This window comes from Garra rufa, chromosome 5, assembly GCF_049309525.1.
Source record: "Garra rufa chromosome 5, GarRuf1.0, whole genome shotgun sequence".
Classification (NCBI taxonomy): Eukaryota; Metazoa; Chordata; class Actinopteri; order Cypriniformes; family Cyprinidae; genus Garra; species Garra rufa.
In genome coordinates, this window is record NC_133365.1 from 50,922,481 (window position 1) to 50,938,686 (window position 16,206).

The 16,206-nt window shown below is 29.7% G+C and overlaps 1 protein-coding gene across 1 annotated transcript in view; it reads right to left on the bottom strand.

Annotated features, from left to right (window-relative positions):
* unc5ca (unc-5 netrin receptor Ca) overlaps positions 1-16,206 on the bottom strand; it is a 189,326-nt gene that overhangs the window by 50,810 nt on the left and 122,310 nt on the right. Inside the window, exon 7 of the mRNA XM_073840130.1 lies at positions 12,609-12,789. Coding sequence (XP_073696231.1) covers positions 12,609-12,789 — 181 coding nt within the window. The remainder of the gene's footprint in view (positions 1-12,608; positions 12,790-16,206) is intronic.

The window sequence follows — 16,206 nt, forward strand, 5'->3', positions numbered from 1 at the left end:
AAAAAAAATGTAAAAAAAAATAAAAAAATTAAATAAAAACGGTAATAAAATGAGAAACGTTGCAATGGCAAATAAGTTGAAGTATTAAACTACTAAAATAAAAAAGGAATAAGAATGACAAAAATACATTAATTACTAAAATAACAATAAAATAAAAACTGGGGGGAAAAATAAAATATATAAAACTATAAAAAGAAAAATTTAATAATTAATGATCACTATATCAAATGTATATTAAAAAAATAGACATTTAGGAATGTTGCCTTGGCAAATAAGTTAAAGTACTAAAATTACTAAAATAAAATAAATTAAAAAAAATAATTAAAAAACTAATAAGACTGACAAAACTATATAATTACTCAAAAACTGTAAAATCGAAATCTAAATATTAATAAACTATTAAAGTGTTTAAATATTATATAGATAGATATAAAAAATATATATATACAAAATAATGAAATTTACAAATGTTGCCTTGGCAAATATGTTGAAGTACTAAAATTACAAAAATACATTAATATTTAAATAAACAATAAAATAAAAACTGGAAAAAAAACCTTAAATATATAAAAATAAAAAAGTAAAATCTAAATCAAAATAGTAATAAATACTATTATAGTATATAAAATTATATAGATAGATGTAATAATATATTTCAAATAAATATATATATAAAAAACCCCCTGAAAATTAGAAATGTTGCTTTGGCAAAAACAAAACAGTGACATAAAAATTGAAATAAAAAAATACAAAAATACATTACTAAAATAAAAACTAAAATATATAAAATACATAAAAACTAAAATATATAAAAACAAAAAAGTAAAATATAAATATCAATAATTATAGTAAATAAATATTATATAGATAGATATTATAATATTTTAAAAATAAATCAATTACTAAAATAACAATAAAATAAAAACAAAATAACCCCCCTAAAAATCTAAATAAAAATATTAAGAAATACTATTATAGTATTCAAATACTAAAATAACAATAGATTTTTAAAAGACTAAATGCAATCACAGTCAAAGTTGTTTGGGGTTTGTTCAAATTCTTTAAAGAATTTAACCATAAAATAAAAAAAAATACTTTTTTGGCTCAACTATCCCTTTAAAACTAAGTAGGCAACAACTATGTTTTAGCAAACACCATTAAATCACTAAAAACACCACACCACAGTAAAATCACGCACACTGACACACTTGTGTTTTGAGCCAAAGCTAAGTAAAGGCCCAGCATTAGTGAGCTGATCTCAAGCGTGACATCGCTCAGGAAAGACCAAACCCCAAAACACTGAGTCACTAAATCCACTTTGATGAGGAGGAGAGGATGACAGGAACAAGCACTGGAGAAAAATCATTTCTTAAGCAGCAGATACCATCTAAGACAAGCCCACCCACACACACACACACACACACACACACACACACACACACACACACACACACACACACACACACACACACACACACACACACACACAAACACACACACAGTCCCGCTTTGAGAGACCTTTAATCAGTGAAGATTACCAATGAAAACAGGGCAGGACACTAAAAGCAGCCAAAACCCCATGAGGAGTGAAAATGCTCGTCTTCACAACAGTCACAGCTCTTTCTTTGATTAACCCACCCTTACTAGGGATCTGCGTACACTTAGACTGATTTGTAAAGGTAAAAGCAGGTCAATTTTATTTTATTCCTGTATGTGCCATTGAGAATACCTGCTAAATGCCAAATCAATTCCTCAATTTCAAATTTCAAACGGAATTGCAAATGTAAGCAGAATTAAAATGATTGTAAATTCAAGCAAATTCATGTAGCTCTATGTTTATCTAGAAAAGCAGAGGTTGCTGAGAGAGTCCTTAAATGTTGACCTGAAAAGTTTGATTTTTTTAAACAAAAGATAGAAAGATAGATAGATAAATAAATAAATAAATAGAACGATAAAATAATAGACAGAAGGATAGAATGATAAAACAACAACGATAGAACAAACGATAGATAGATAGATAGATACATAGATAGATAGATAGATAGATAGATAGATAGATAGATAGATAGATAGATAGATAGATAGATAGATAAAAAGATAGAACAATAAAACAATAGAATGATATATAGATGATAGACAGACAGACAGATAGAATGATAAAACGATAGCTAGACAACAATACAACAATAAAACGATAGATAGACAGAACGATAGAACGATATAGGTAGATAGATAAATAGAACGATAGATAGATAGATAGATAGATAGATAGATAGATAGATAGATAGATAGATAGATAGATAGATAGATAGATAGAGAGATAGATAGATAGAGAGATAGATAGATAGATAGATAGATAGATAGATAGATAGATAGATAGATAGATAGATAGATAGATAGATAGATAGATAGATAGATAGATAGATAGATAGATAGATAGATAGATAGAACGATAGAATGACAGAACAATAAAATGATAGACTGATTGATAGAAGGATAGAACGATAGAACGATAAAACAATACAGAACGATAGAACGATAAAATGATAGATAGACAAAATGATAGATAGATAGATAGAGAGATAGATAGATAGATATATAGATAGATAGAGAGATAGATAGATAGATAGATAGATAGATAGATAGATAGATAGATAGATAGATAGATAGATAGATAGATAGATAGATAGATAGAACGATAGAATGACAGAACAATAAAATGATAGACTGATTGATAGAAGGATAGAACGATAGAACGATAAAACAATACAGAACGATAGAACGATAAAATGATAGATAGACAAAATGATAGATAGATAGATAGATAGATAGATAGATAGATAGATAGATAGATAGATAGAAGGACAGAACAATAAAAATAGATATAGATAGATAGATAGACAGATAGACAGATAGAACGATAGAACGAACGCTAAATAGAACTAACAGACAGAATGAACAAACGAACATAGATATAGATAGAATGATAAAATGATAGACAACAAAAAAACAATAAAACGATAGAACGATAGATGGATAGATAGAACTATAAATGCTAGACAGAACACTAAAACAATAGATAGAACGACAGAACGATAAAACGATAGACAGACAATGATAGAACGACTGAGCGATAAAATGATAAATAGATAGACACAAGGACAGAACAATAAAATGATAGATAGATAGATAGATAGATAGATAGATAGATAGATAGATAGATAGATAGATAGAATGACAGAATGATAGAATGACAGAATGATAAAATGATAGACTGATTGATAGAAGGATAGAACGATAAAACAATACAGAACGATAGAACGATAAAACGATAGATAGACAAAATGATAGATAGATAGATAGATAGAGAGATAGAGATAGATAGATAGATAGATAGAGAGATAGATAGATAGATAGATAGATAGATAGAGAGATAGATAGATAGATAGATAGATAGAATGACAGAACAATAAAATGATAGACTGATTGATAGAAGGATAGAACGATAGAACGATAAAACAATACAGAACGATAGAACGATAAAACGATAGATAGACAAAATGATAGATAGATAGATAGATAGAGAGATAGAGATAGATAGATAGATAGATAGAGAGATAGATAGATAGATAGATAGATAGATAGATAGATAGATAGATAGATAGATAGATAGATAGATAGATAGATAGATAGAACGATAGAATGACAGAACAATAAAATGATAGACTGATTGATAGAAGGATAGAACGATAGAACGATAAAACAATACAGAATGATAGAACGATAAAATGATAGATAGACAAAATGATAGATAGATAGATAGATAGATAGATAGATAGATAGATAGAAGGACAGAACAATAAAAATAGATATAGATAGATAGATAGACAGATAGACAGATAGAACGATAGATAGAACGACAGAACGAACGCTAAATAGAACTAACAGATAGAATGAACAAACGAACATAGATATAGATAGAATGATAAAATGATAGACAACAAAAAACAATAAAACGATAGAACGATAGATGGATAGATAGAACTATAAATGCTAGACAGAACACTAAAACAATAGATAGAACGACAGAACGATAAAACGATAGACAGACAATGATAGAACGACTGAGCGATAAAATGATAGATAGATAGATAGACACAAGGACAGAACAATAAAATGATAGATAGATAGATAGATAGATAGATAGATAGATAGATAGATAGATAGATAGATAGACTGATTGATAGAAGGATAGAACGATAAAACAATACAGAACGATAGAACGATAAAACGATAGATAGACAAAATGATAGATAGATAGAAGGACAGAACAACAAAAAATAGATATAGATAGATAGACAGATAGACAGATAGACAGATAGATAGATAGATAGATAGATAGATAGATAGATAGATAGATAGATAGATAGATAGATAGATAGAAAATCTAATCTTTATCAGTGAGTGTGCAGAACTAGTCCAGCACATCAGACACTCATTCAGCAACAACATTCAGTCATATTCACTGAATCTCCCACACAACAAAATACATCACAACCACTGACTGCTTCACTGCAGACCGAGTTCACATCCGCAAAACTTTGGAGTACAACAGATTTCATGCTTTGAGAATCTAGGTCAAGAAATAGAGTGGCTCTGCTTTTCAGATGCAAAAACAGACCATTTTCTATCTTTCAAAATGATGACAAGCTATTAAACGTTCAGCGGTGCGAGAGACGTGCTCGACTCTGGGCTCTGACTGAGTGTTTTACAGATGCAGGAGTAATTGATATGTGTGCGGGTGCAGTGACACGCGTGACAGACGCTAAAAACACACGCGCTCACAGAGCTCCTGTCAGAGTGATCATCAGCGGGTGGCGCTGAGAGCTTTTCACATGTAGAAGCAGTTTCACGTGTGTCTGTGTGATTGTGTTTGTTGTGTTTGAGATTCTCGGTAAAACTCTTCGATAAGATTGTCAGACTGTGCGCTTGCATTAATTAGCGAGGTGAGATGCAAACTGTTAAAAGTGTCATTTTGACAAACTTTAGCACAAACAACACCCTGAGAACTTTGTGATTTTCAGGGTGAAACTGATATAAAAAAAAATATATATATATATATATATATATATATAATTTAATGTATGAGCTAGTGTGCTCTTCTGTATTCTTAGCAAATATTTGCTTATAATATATATAATTTTTATTATTATGATGATGATAAATGATCAAAAATATATTAGAATTATATAAAAAATATATATTATCAAACTGTATAATAAATATATATTTAAAAATAATATATTATATATTAATATTACTATAATAATATAAATAAATAATACATTATATAATATGTAACATACAAATATAATACAGTCAAATACTACTACTACAAAAAAAATTATATATATATATATATATATATATATATATATATACACACACACACACACACACACACACACACACACACACATATATAGACATACATATACACAATTTTATTTTTATTTTTTTTAGATCATGCTTTAAGGCTGTACTATAAAATAATTAATTAAAATTAATAAAAAATAAATAAAAATAAATTCCACATTTTCAAAAAAATCCTTAAATTTCCACAATGGACTGAGTTTTAATTATTTTTTTATATTAATTAATATTTCCTACTCAATTTATAATTTAAATATATTTTTATTTATTATTATATATTTTATAAAAAAAAAAATCCATGAAATACTTTAAGGCTGTACCATAAACTAATTAATAAAAAAATTAAAATATATAAAAATATATAATACATATATATTTATTCATTAATTATAAAAAAAAAAAAAAAAAAACATTTTCCAAAAATTCCTTATATTTCCACAATGGACGAAATTTAAAATTTAAAATGTTTTATATTAATTAATATGTTCTACTATGACTTACTGATTCAATAGAAAACACATCTATGCAAAAAAAAAAAAAAAAAAAAAACTGTCAAGCGATGTATGAGATTATGAACAGGCCTAGATTTTTCTTAATGCCATTTTCTCTGTTGATTTTGGGAGAAAATCTGCAGAATTCTGCAGAAAAATGTAAATATTTTATGACAAATAAAATAATTGAGAAGGCAGGGATTTGTGCAACTTTGAAGTGAATGATGTGAAGTGCTTTTTGCAAAGTTGCGTGCATGAGACAGACTATGAGTCACTGCTAAAACACATCTGAACAGACCATACAGCAATTTATCACAGCTGGACCTGGTATTATGAAGGGTATTAGGTACAATGGAGAGCACTGGAGGAAACGCTTCAAGTGAAAAGCGGTGAAAGCACTTTCCACAAATTGGGTACAAATTATGGCTTGACTCTTTTATAAAGTCAGTTTTGGTTCCTTTTCAAACAAAGGCTAAGTGAAAGGAGGTGCTTTACCTTCAGAAAATGTCATTCGTCCACCTGAGCAGGTCAAGCTATAATTTTACATGTGCTATAATAAAATACTCTACAGTAAAAATCAGGTAAAATAGATTATTCACTTTCTGACAAGCTATAGAAAGTGTCAGAACTATGTTGATTGCTGTGTGTCATAATTTTATGGAACAGAAGTAGCCTTTTATGATGTTCATTTTATGACTATTTTAGTTTTTTTGTCTATACAGTTGAATTATTTATGTCTAATTTTTTTAATAATTTTTTTTTTATTATTTTAGTACAACAAGTTAAACCAAATACAAATGTGAAATGTTGCTTTGGCAACTAGCTTAAAGTAATTTTTATATTTTATTCGTTTTCAGTTAATGTTTATTTTATTTAAAGCCAAGGAAATGTGTTTATGGTTTTAGTTTTAGTTAATTATAATCATAGTTTCACATCAGTTCACCTAGCATATGTAATCATCTTCTTCTTAAAGAGTTGCGATTGCTTTAAATACAGCTTCTTTTTTTAAGTAAAATGACAGAGAAACACAAAAAATATAATATATTTATATGCAATAGACAATAAAGATATGTAAAGCACATATAAACAACACAACAGCCAAGCAAATTTTAGGATGCAAATGTGACCCTGGACCACAAAACCAGTCAAAAGGGTCATTTTTTTATAATTGATATTTGTACAACATCTGAAATCTGAATAAATAAGCTTTCCATTGATATACGGTTTATGACATGACAATACTTGGTTACAACTATTACAATTATTTGAAAATCTATAATCTGAGGGTGCAAAAAAATCTAAATATTGAGAAAATTGGCTTTAAAGTTGTTGTCGTATATAATCACTATTTTTTATTATATAAATAATATTATTAATAATATACATTAATTCAGTTTAATATTAATTTGCTTTCATTTTAATGTAAATAGGCCAGAAAAAAGACAAATGAGAGAAAAAACTAAACAAAACAAGTACCTTCCTCAGTGTCTAATCTTTTTTTTCTGTTTTTATCTCACATTTGCTTTTCTGCAGTCTGCAGCCTTCTTTGCAACTTTTCATGTATTTGAATTATTATGGCTATACTTTCTGTACTTTTTAGACATGATTTTTGACTTCATTCTTTTTGTTTTAATGTAAAATGAATATGTTTTAACACAAATTTTACATTAATTAATTATTGAGTTCACCATATAATGGCACATTTGTGACCGTGGACCACAAAACCAGTTAAAAGGGTCAATTTTTTGAAATTGAGATTTATACAACATCTGAAATCTGAATAAATAAGCTTTCCCTTGATCTACTGTTTGTTATGGCATGACAATATTTGTAATTTGAAGGTGCAAAAAAAAAAAAAAAAAAAAAAAGAGAAAATCACCTTTGAAATTGTTGTTGTATATAATCATTATTTTATATTATATAAATAATATTATTAATAATATACATTAATTCATTTGAATATTAATTTACTTTCATTTTAATGTAAATAGGCGAGAAAAAAAGACAACAAAAAAAGCAAATGAGAGAAAAAACTAAACAAAACATGTACTTTCCTCAGTGTCTAATCTTTTTTCTCCATTTTTATCTCAAATTTGCTTTTCTGTCCTTTTTTGCCCTCACAGTCTGCAGCCTTCTTTGCAACTTTTCATTTATTTGAATTATTATGGCTATACTTTCTGTACTTTTTTAGACACTTCATTCTTTTTGTTTTAATGTAAAATGAATGTGTTTTAACACAAATTTAACACAGTTAAAAAGGTCAATTTTTTAAAATTGAAATTTATACCACATCTGAAATCTGAATAAATGAGCTTTCCATTGATCTACGGTTTGTTATGGCATGACAATATTTGGCTACAAATATTACAATTATTTGAGAATATGTAATCTGAGGGTGCAAGAAAAAAAAAAATCAAATATTGAGAAAATCGCCCTTTAAATTTTTGTTGTATATAGTCATTATTTTATATTATATAAATAATATTATTAATAATATATACATTAATTCATTTTCCTTTCCTTTTAATGTAAATAGGCAAGAAAAAAGACAACAACAAAAGCAAATGAGAGAAAAAACTAAACAAAAGTTTTTCGCCCTCACAGTCTGCAGCCTTCTTTGCAACTTTTCATGTTTTAAATTATCATGGCTATACTTTCTGTACTTTCTGACATGGTTTTTGACTTCATTCTTTTTGTTTTAATTTAAAATGCATAAGTTTTAACACAAATTTTACATTTTATATTAATTAATTATTGAGTTCACCGTATAACGGCACATTTGTGATCCTGGACCACAAAACCAGTTAAAAAGGTCAATTTTTTGAAATTGAGATTTATACAACATCTGAAATCTGAATAAATAAGCTTTCCATTGATCTACTGTTTGTTATGGCATGACAATATTTGGCTAAATCTATTACAATTATTTGAAAATCTGTAATTTGAGGGTGCAAAAAAAAAAAAAAACTAAATATTGAGAAAATCACCTTTGAAGTTGTTGTTGTATATAATCATTATTTTATATTATATAAATAATATTATTAATAATATACATTAATTCATTTGAATATTAATTTACTTTCATTTTAATGTAAATAGGCGAGAAAAAAAGACAACAAAAAAAGCAAATGAGAGAAAAAACTAAACAAAACATGTACTTTCCTCAGTGTCTAATCTTTTTTCTCCGTTTTTATCTCAAATTTGCTTTTCTGTCCTTTTTTGCCCTCACAGTCTGCAGCCTTCTTTGCAACTTTTCATTTATTTGAATTACTATGGCTATACTTTCTGTACTTTTTTTAGACACTTCATTCTTTTTGTTTTAATGTAAAATGAATGTGTTTTAACACAAATTTTACATTTTATATTAATTAATTATTGAGTTCACCGTATAATGGCACATTTGTGACCGTGGACCACAAAACCAGTCAAAAAGGTCAATTTTTTGAAATTGAGATTTATACAACATCTGCAATCTGAATAAATAAGCTTTCCATTGATCTACGGTTTGTTATGGCATGACAATATTTGGCTACAAATATTACAATTATTTGAGAATATGTAATCTGAGGGTGCAAGAAAAAAAAAATCAAAATATTGAGAAAATCGCCCTTTAAAATTTTTGTTGTATATAGTCATTGTTTTATATTATATAAATAATATTATTAATAATATACATTAATTCATTTTCCTTTCATTTTAATGTAAATAGGCAAGAAAAAAGACAACAACAAAAGCAAATGAGAGAAAAAACTAAACAAAAGTTTTTCGCCCTCACAGTCTGCAGCCTTCTTTGCAACTTTTCATGTTTTAAATTATCATGGCTATACTTTCTGTACTTTCTGACATGGTTTTTGACTTCATTCTTTTTGTTTTAATTTAAAATGCATAAGTTTTAACACAAATTTTACATTTTATATTAATTAATTATTGAGTTCACCGTATAACGGCACATTTGTGATCCTGGACCACAAAACCAGTCATAAGGGTCAATTTTCTCAAATGTATACATCAATTTAAAGCTAAATAGGCTCTCCACTGATGTATTGTTTGTTAGGATAGGACAATATTTGGCTGAGAAACAACTTTTTGAAAAACTGAGGGTGCAAAAAAGTTCTTAGCAATGCATATTACTAATCAAAAATTAGTTTTGATATATTCACAGTAGGAAATTTACTAAATATCTTCATGGAACACAATCTTTATTTAATCCTAATGATTTTTGGCATAAAAGCAAGAAATACAATGTATTTTTGGTTATTGCTACAAATACACCCGTGCTACTTACTTGGTTTGGTGGTCCAGGGTCACAAATAAGACATCTATTATTATTTTAAGTTCCAGTATGTAGTTTAAAAATGAATCAAAAACATAACTGGAAAGTACACCTGAGACTAAAATTATCTTCAAAACAACTTTTGATTGGAGTTTGTACAAGCTGTGTTTGTCTAATTAACTGCTTAAAGGTGTTGAAAAGAAGAAGAAAAGGAAGTGCTGCAAGTGCTGTAATGATGCATTCACACCATGTCGAAATTACCCGTAATTATGAGTTTCCAGCTAGTAAAAAAGGGTTCATTCATGTCCTTGTCAAACTTATAATTACAAGCTGGAAACTTTTTAATGAATTTTATGAAAGCTCTTCTCCCACTTGACCGTGGTCAAGCCTGCCAAAAAAACCTTCCCAGAAACTGGAGCTCACAAGCCGCTGGTTACAAAAGTGTTTACTTTTTCCTTTTTTAAGTGGGCAGTGAAAACTCACTGTATCCCTTTTCTAAATGCATTTTATAGATCTTTTTGTGTCACTTTAATAGTTTAATAGTTAATCAAATTGTCATAGATCTCTTGGTGAAATCAAAACTCCGCCTCTGCAAGCTTACATTCATCTGCATATGCTTTTGAATGCCACACCCACATCCCAACATCCAATCAACAACCGACACATACAACCAAAACCCTGCCCTACACTTTTTTCTTTTGATAATCTATTATACACTCAGATGTACATCCGAATACAATTAAATCAAGAAATGGTTTTACCTTTTTTTTTAAATGTTTTAAACTTTTAAACAAGCAATGCAAAAAATTTAACGAATCTATGCATTATTGATAAATTTATCATCGAATTTATAATTGGAAAAACACAAATCAAAGCAAAAGTGTCAATTATGAATGGTGTATTTCTACCATAAATAGTAGATAAAAAAAGGTTTAAAGCCGTATTCATCATAGTTTTAAATTTAGTGGTGTCAAACGATTAATTGCAATTAAACCCATCCAAAATAAAAGTTTTTGTTTACATAATGTATGTATAAATGCACACATATATTTATATTTTAATTTTTTTTACATGCATTTAAATACATATTACATATATTTAATGTATAAACATAACATTTTTCTTAAATATATACATGCATGTGTGTGTGTGTGTGTGTGTGTATATATATACACACACACACACACACACACACACACACACACACATGCATGTATAATCACATCCATCACATCCATCATGAATAATCACATCCAAAATAAAAGTTTATGTAAACAAGTTTTTGTTTACATATATTATGTAAACAAAAACTTTTACTTTGGATGTGATTATTCATGATTAATTGTTTGACACCACTAGTTAAAATAACAATAAATAATAACAAAAAATAACCATGTAAAAAACGATTTGTATATTCTATTTATTCATAAATCACTTCAGAATTTTATCGGAAAATTTATTTTCATTTTACAAATTATTATATTGTATTTATATTATATAAATATTGTAACTATAAATTTTTTATGTATTAAATTAATAAATTATTAATTAAAAATAATAATTACTAATAAAATGATTAAATTATTATATAATTATTTTATATTATATAAATAGTATTATTATTATTAAAATACATTAATTCATTTAAATATTCATTTACTTTCATTTTAACGTAAATAGGCAAAAAAGCCTGCAAAATAATATGCTGAAAAAAGGCAATAAAAGCAAATGACAGAAAAAACTAAACAAAACAACAAGTACCTTCCTCAGTGTCTAATCTTTTTTTTCTGTTTTTATCTCTCATTTGCTTTTTTGTCTTTTTTCACCCTCAGTTTGCAGCCTTCTTTGTAACTTTTCATGTATTTGTATTATTAAGGCTATGGTTTTGATTTCATTCTTTTTGTTTTAATGTTAAATGAATATGTTTTTAACACAAAGTTTACATTTTATGTTAATTAATTATTGATTTCACTGTATAGCAGAATATTTGTGACCACAAACCAGTCATAAGGATCAATTTTCTGAAATGTATACATCATTTTAAAGCTAAATAAGCTGATGTATGGTTTGTTAGAATAGGACAATATTTGGCTGAGATACAACTATTTGAAAATCTGGAATCTGAGGTTGCAAAAAAATTAAATACTGAGAAAATTGCCTTTAAAGTTGTCCAAATGAAGTTCTTAGCAATGCATTTTTCTAATCAAAAATTAAGTTTTGATATATTTACGGTAGGAAATTTACAAGATATCTTTATGAAACATGATCTTTACTTAATATTTTAATGATTTTTGGCATAAAACTAAAATTTACAATTTTGACCCATACAATGTATTGTTGGCTTTTGCTACTAACATACCCATGCGACTTATGGCTGGTTTTGTGGTCCAGGGTCAAATTTACAAACTCACCATAGACGATCACTGTAGCCGTGGTGCTTCGTCTTTTAGCAACGATGTTCTTAGCGACGCAGGTGTAGTTTGCGGTGTCAGAAAGCCGCGCCTGTTTGATGATCAGGTTATGATCGATAGTGATGTAGAAATTCCTATCATCTGCAGGATCGATAATCTCTTCATTCTTCAGCCATTCCACCTGCAGAGAGACAGAAAGATAAGAAAACATTAGAGAAATCCATACGCCTACACCTGATGGGCCGTTCCGGGACATGTAATATCAGGACGTCCTCATGCAATCCATGCCCCATACACGCATTCATCCCGCCTATGCGTCTGAAATTATCAAACGTTTTAATTAGCTTCAAAGCTAACTCCTCAGGGCAACACTGACTCAGAGCTTGAGCAATTTTGTAAAACGATAGCACACATTTTAGAAAAAAGAACATTGTGGAGACATTAAAAGGAAATTGCATGCAGGCAAAAGACTTGGGAGGATATTTTTAGACACAGTGTTTAATCACAAAAGTGGCCTGCTAATATCTCAAGAAAACACTGAAGGGGAAACAAGAAGCTGCAGGTGGTTTGGTTTATCTTGAAGAGCATCTCAAGGACGTCACAATATCTTTGAACAGACTTTGAACAGAAGCTGTTGCCAACTAATTTTCAAACACATTTTTTAATAGAAGTTTCATACAAGAGGATCTGCATATTTTGATCAGAATTTTACAGAAATTATGAGATATACTGCAGTAAATAAATATAATAAAAAATATATAACAACAGATTTGAACCAAATTAGTCACAAAAAATTGCATAAAAAGTAAATAAAGTAGTCTTTTTACAATGCTATTATTATCAGAATTAAATACTAAATGAAACACAGTTAGTATAATGGTAATGTATGTGTGTTTTACCTTACACTAAAATTACCATGCAAAAAAAAAATATATATATATATATATATAACAATATAGCTGCAAGCAGCGATTTCTGGGGTTCAAGCACTTAAGGCAGTTAAGCACATAAGGAAAAAAAACACTGTATTAACATGGCTGTAACCACCTTAATCAAAGATATATAGTGCCACCTATGGCTGAATTTCCATAAAATGTTGCATGATTGTTTATAATCACCCGTCTCATAAGCTCGCCTAGTTTTATGAGGTTTTGAGTTTTCATTAAGGATTTACAAAGTGTAAAGTTTAATATTTTTATATTAATCAATAATATGTCATTGTTCTAGATGGTCCAGAGAATTGTACTGCAGTGTTTTTTTTTTTTTTTGTTTTTTTTTTGAGGTTGAGTGTAAAACCTAGGAGTAGTTCGCAACAGTAGGTTTTTTTTAAATAATGTCAAACATTCAAAGAACAATTTGATTGACAGCAGTGGTCCTAGAGGTTGTTCAGAATCAGGAGATCAATCGTATGATGGGAAGATCTAGTGTATGCATGAATGAACGTTTTCTGCCAATGGAGGTCATGCACCATAGAAATAGTGTTTTTGAGTCATTTTTAACTGTTATAGTGTCAGCTGTTGACTATAGGTCAACTGTTGACCTAGAGAGTCCAGAGAATTGTACTGCAGTGTTTTTCCCCATATTGGACTAGGACTAGTTTGCAAAAGTAGGTTTTTGTCATCATCTCAATCATTTAACAAACATTTTGATTGACAGCAGTGGTTTTAGAGGCAAAGTTGTCCAGTTGAGTTCTATCATATTATATGAATATCACGCGTGTGTGCAAAAGACTGCGCAATGTACAATCGTTTATGCCCTTGACAAATGTGACATCACCCTCGCAGTGGCCAATTTCTTTCAAATTTCTCTTAGACCTTTGGGGCGTGAATCAAACAGGCCCACCGAGTTTCATTTTGATTGGTCTCTGTTAACCTCTTCTAACAGGTGCTCAAAATTAATCGGGCAATGGTGGCCATGTTTTTTGAGATATGCAAATGTCCTTATAGACCCTTGAGGCACTTTAGACCAAGATTGTGCATTTCGATTTTCATGTTGATAGGACAATGGTTGCGCATTTATAGATATCTCATTCCGTTCAGGGGTTATAGGCATTTTACTAAAAGTGGCCCTGCCCCCTTTCAAACGTTTTGGCGTCCCTTTGCGACAGTGAGTTTAACTTTTTTTGATAATTATTGATATTCACTCTCCAGTGAATCTTTTTTCACTGGTTTGGTTCTGATCAGGCAAAAAACAGGACTAGTTCGCAAAAATCTAAAATACCCATTCCATTTCAATAACATTTCGCCAGTTAGGCCTGCGATTGACAGTTTAGGAGTTATGAGAGATTTCGTACTTTTGTTCGCTGTAGTGCCCCCGTCAGGCCGATTGGGCAGAGGCTTGGTGACATTGTCAGTGGTGTGAGTACTACCATCCCTCAAAGTTTTAAGTCTCTATGACTTACAGTTTGGTTTGCATGATGAAAAAGAATGATTTCTAAAGGATCATGTGACACTGAAGACTGCAGTAATGATGCTGAAGGTATCACAGGAATAAATTACATTTTAAAACATATTGCAATAGAAAACAGTTATTTTAAATTGAAATAATATTTCACTGTTTTTACTACATTTTTGATCAAATAAATGCAGCCTTGGTGAGCAGAAGAGACACTATACTTTCTCCTGACTATTTTTTTCCACTGAGTTAACTGCAGTGTATCTTGAGATTGTTTTATGGATGCATTGCTGCCTCAAAATTGGTCCGAAATGAGGTTTCTTACAGGGCGATGTCATTATCCTGCCTACTGTTTGGAACAGCCAAGTCAATGACGCCTTAAAATGCTGCCTAGTTAGGCAGCTCACTAGGTTTTACAACAGAGATACACATTTCACCACAGAAATAGTTGAGAAGTCATCAGCTCTGCCACTCAACAATAACGTAGCCTTCGCATTAACAAGCTCTTGGCATATACATCTGATACATTAACACAGTATGTCAATCAAGCGAGTGAGACACGTATGTGTGTTCGCGTGTGTAAATGTGTCACAGCGGTGTACCTGGAGGCTGCTGAGAGCTCGTCTGGAGGGAATAGGGTAAAAATATCACCCTCTCATTGGCTCAGCAGGAGGGAAACTCACCCAATCAGCTGCTCACGCTCTCCAGCTGTGACAAACGCACTCACGCGTGCACACACTTCCATATGCATTTTACCTCATTACATCTAGCAAAGGTAACCCAAATCCCAGCTGTAAAACGAAACCTTCAGATTACTGTATTAGGTGCTATTGTCACCTCAACGTACGCGCACATTTTTCTACAACAGCATTATCAGAAAATGAGCGCCTTCACGGTCCCACAGGTTTGCGCGCACACACACACACACGCTCTTGTATGTGATAGTTGTTCTCAATATGCTCGTATTGTCATCCCGCTGTGCTTGTTAGAGAGCATATTGTTGTATACAACACCTGTTTCAAATATTCATCTACAACTCCGCCTGATTCGAGCTCGGAAAACGATGTACACAATTCTGCAGATGTAAAACAAGAGAGCACACGTACAGCAGTGGAACAAATACAAAGAAAAAAGATGATGAATGTAAAATGAAGGATGCATATTTCAGATTCTGCACTATTTACAGATCACTAAGCAAATTTAC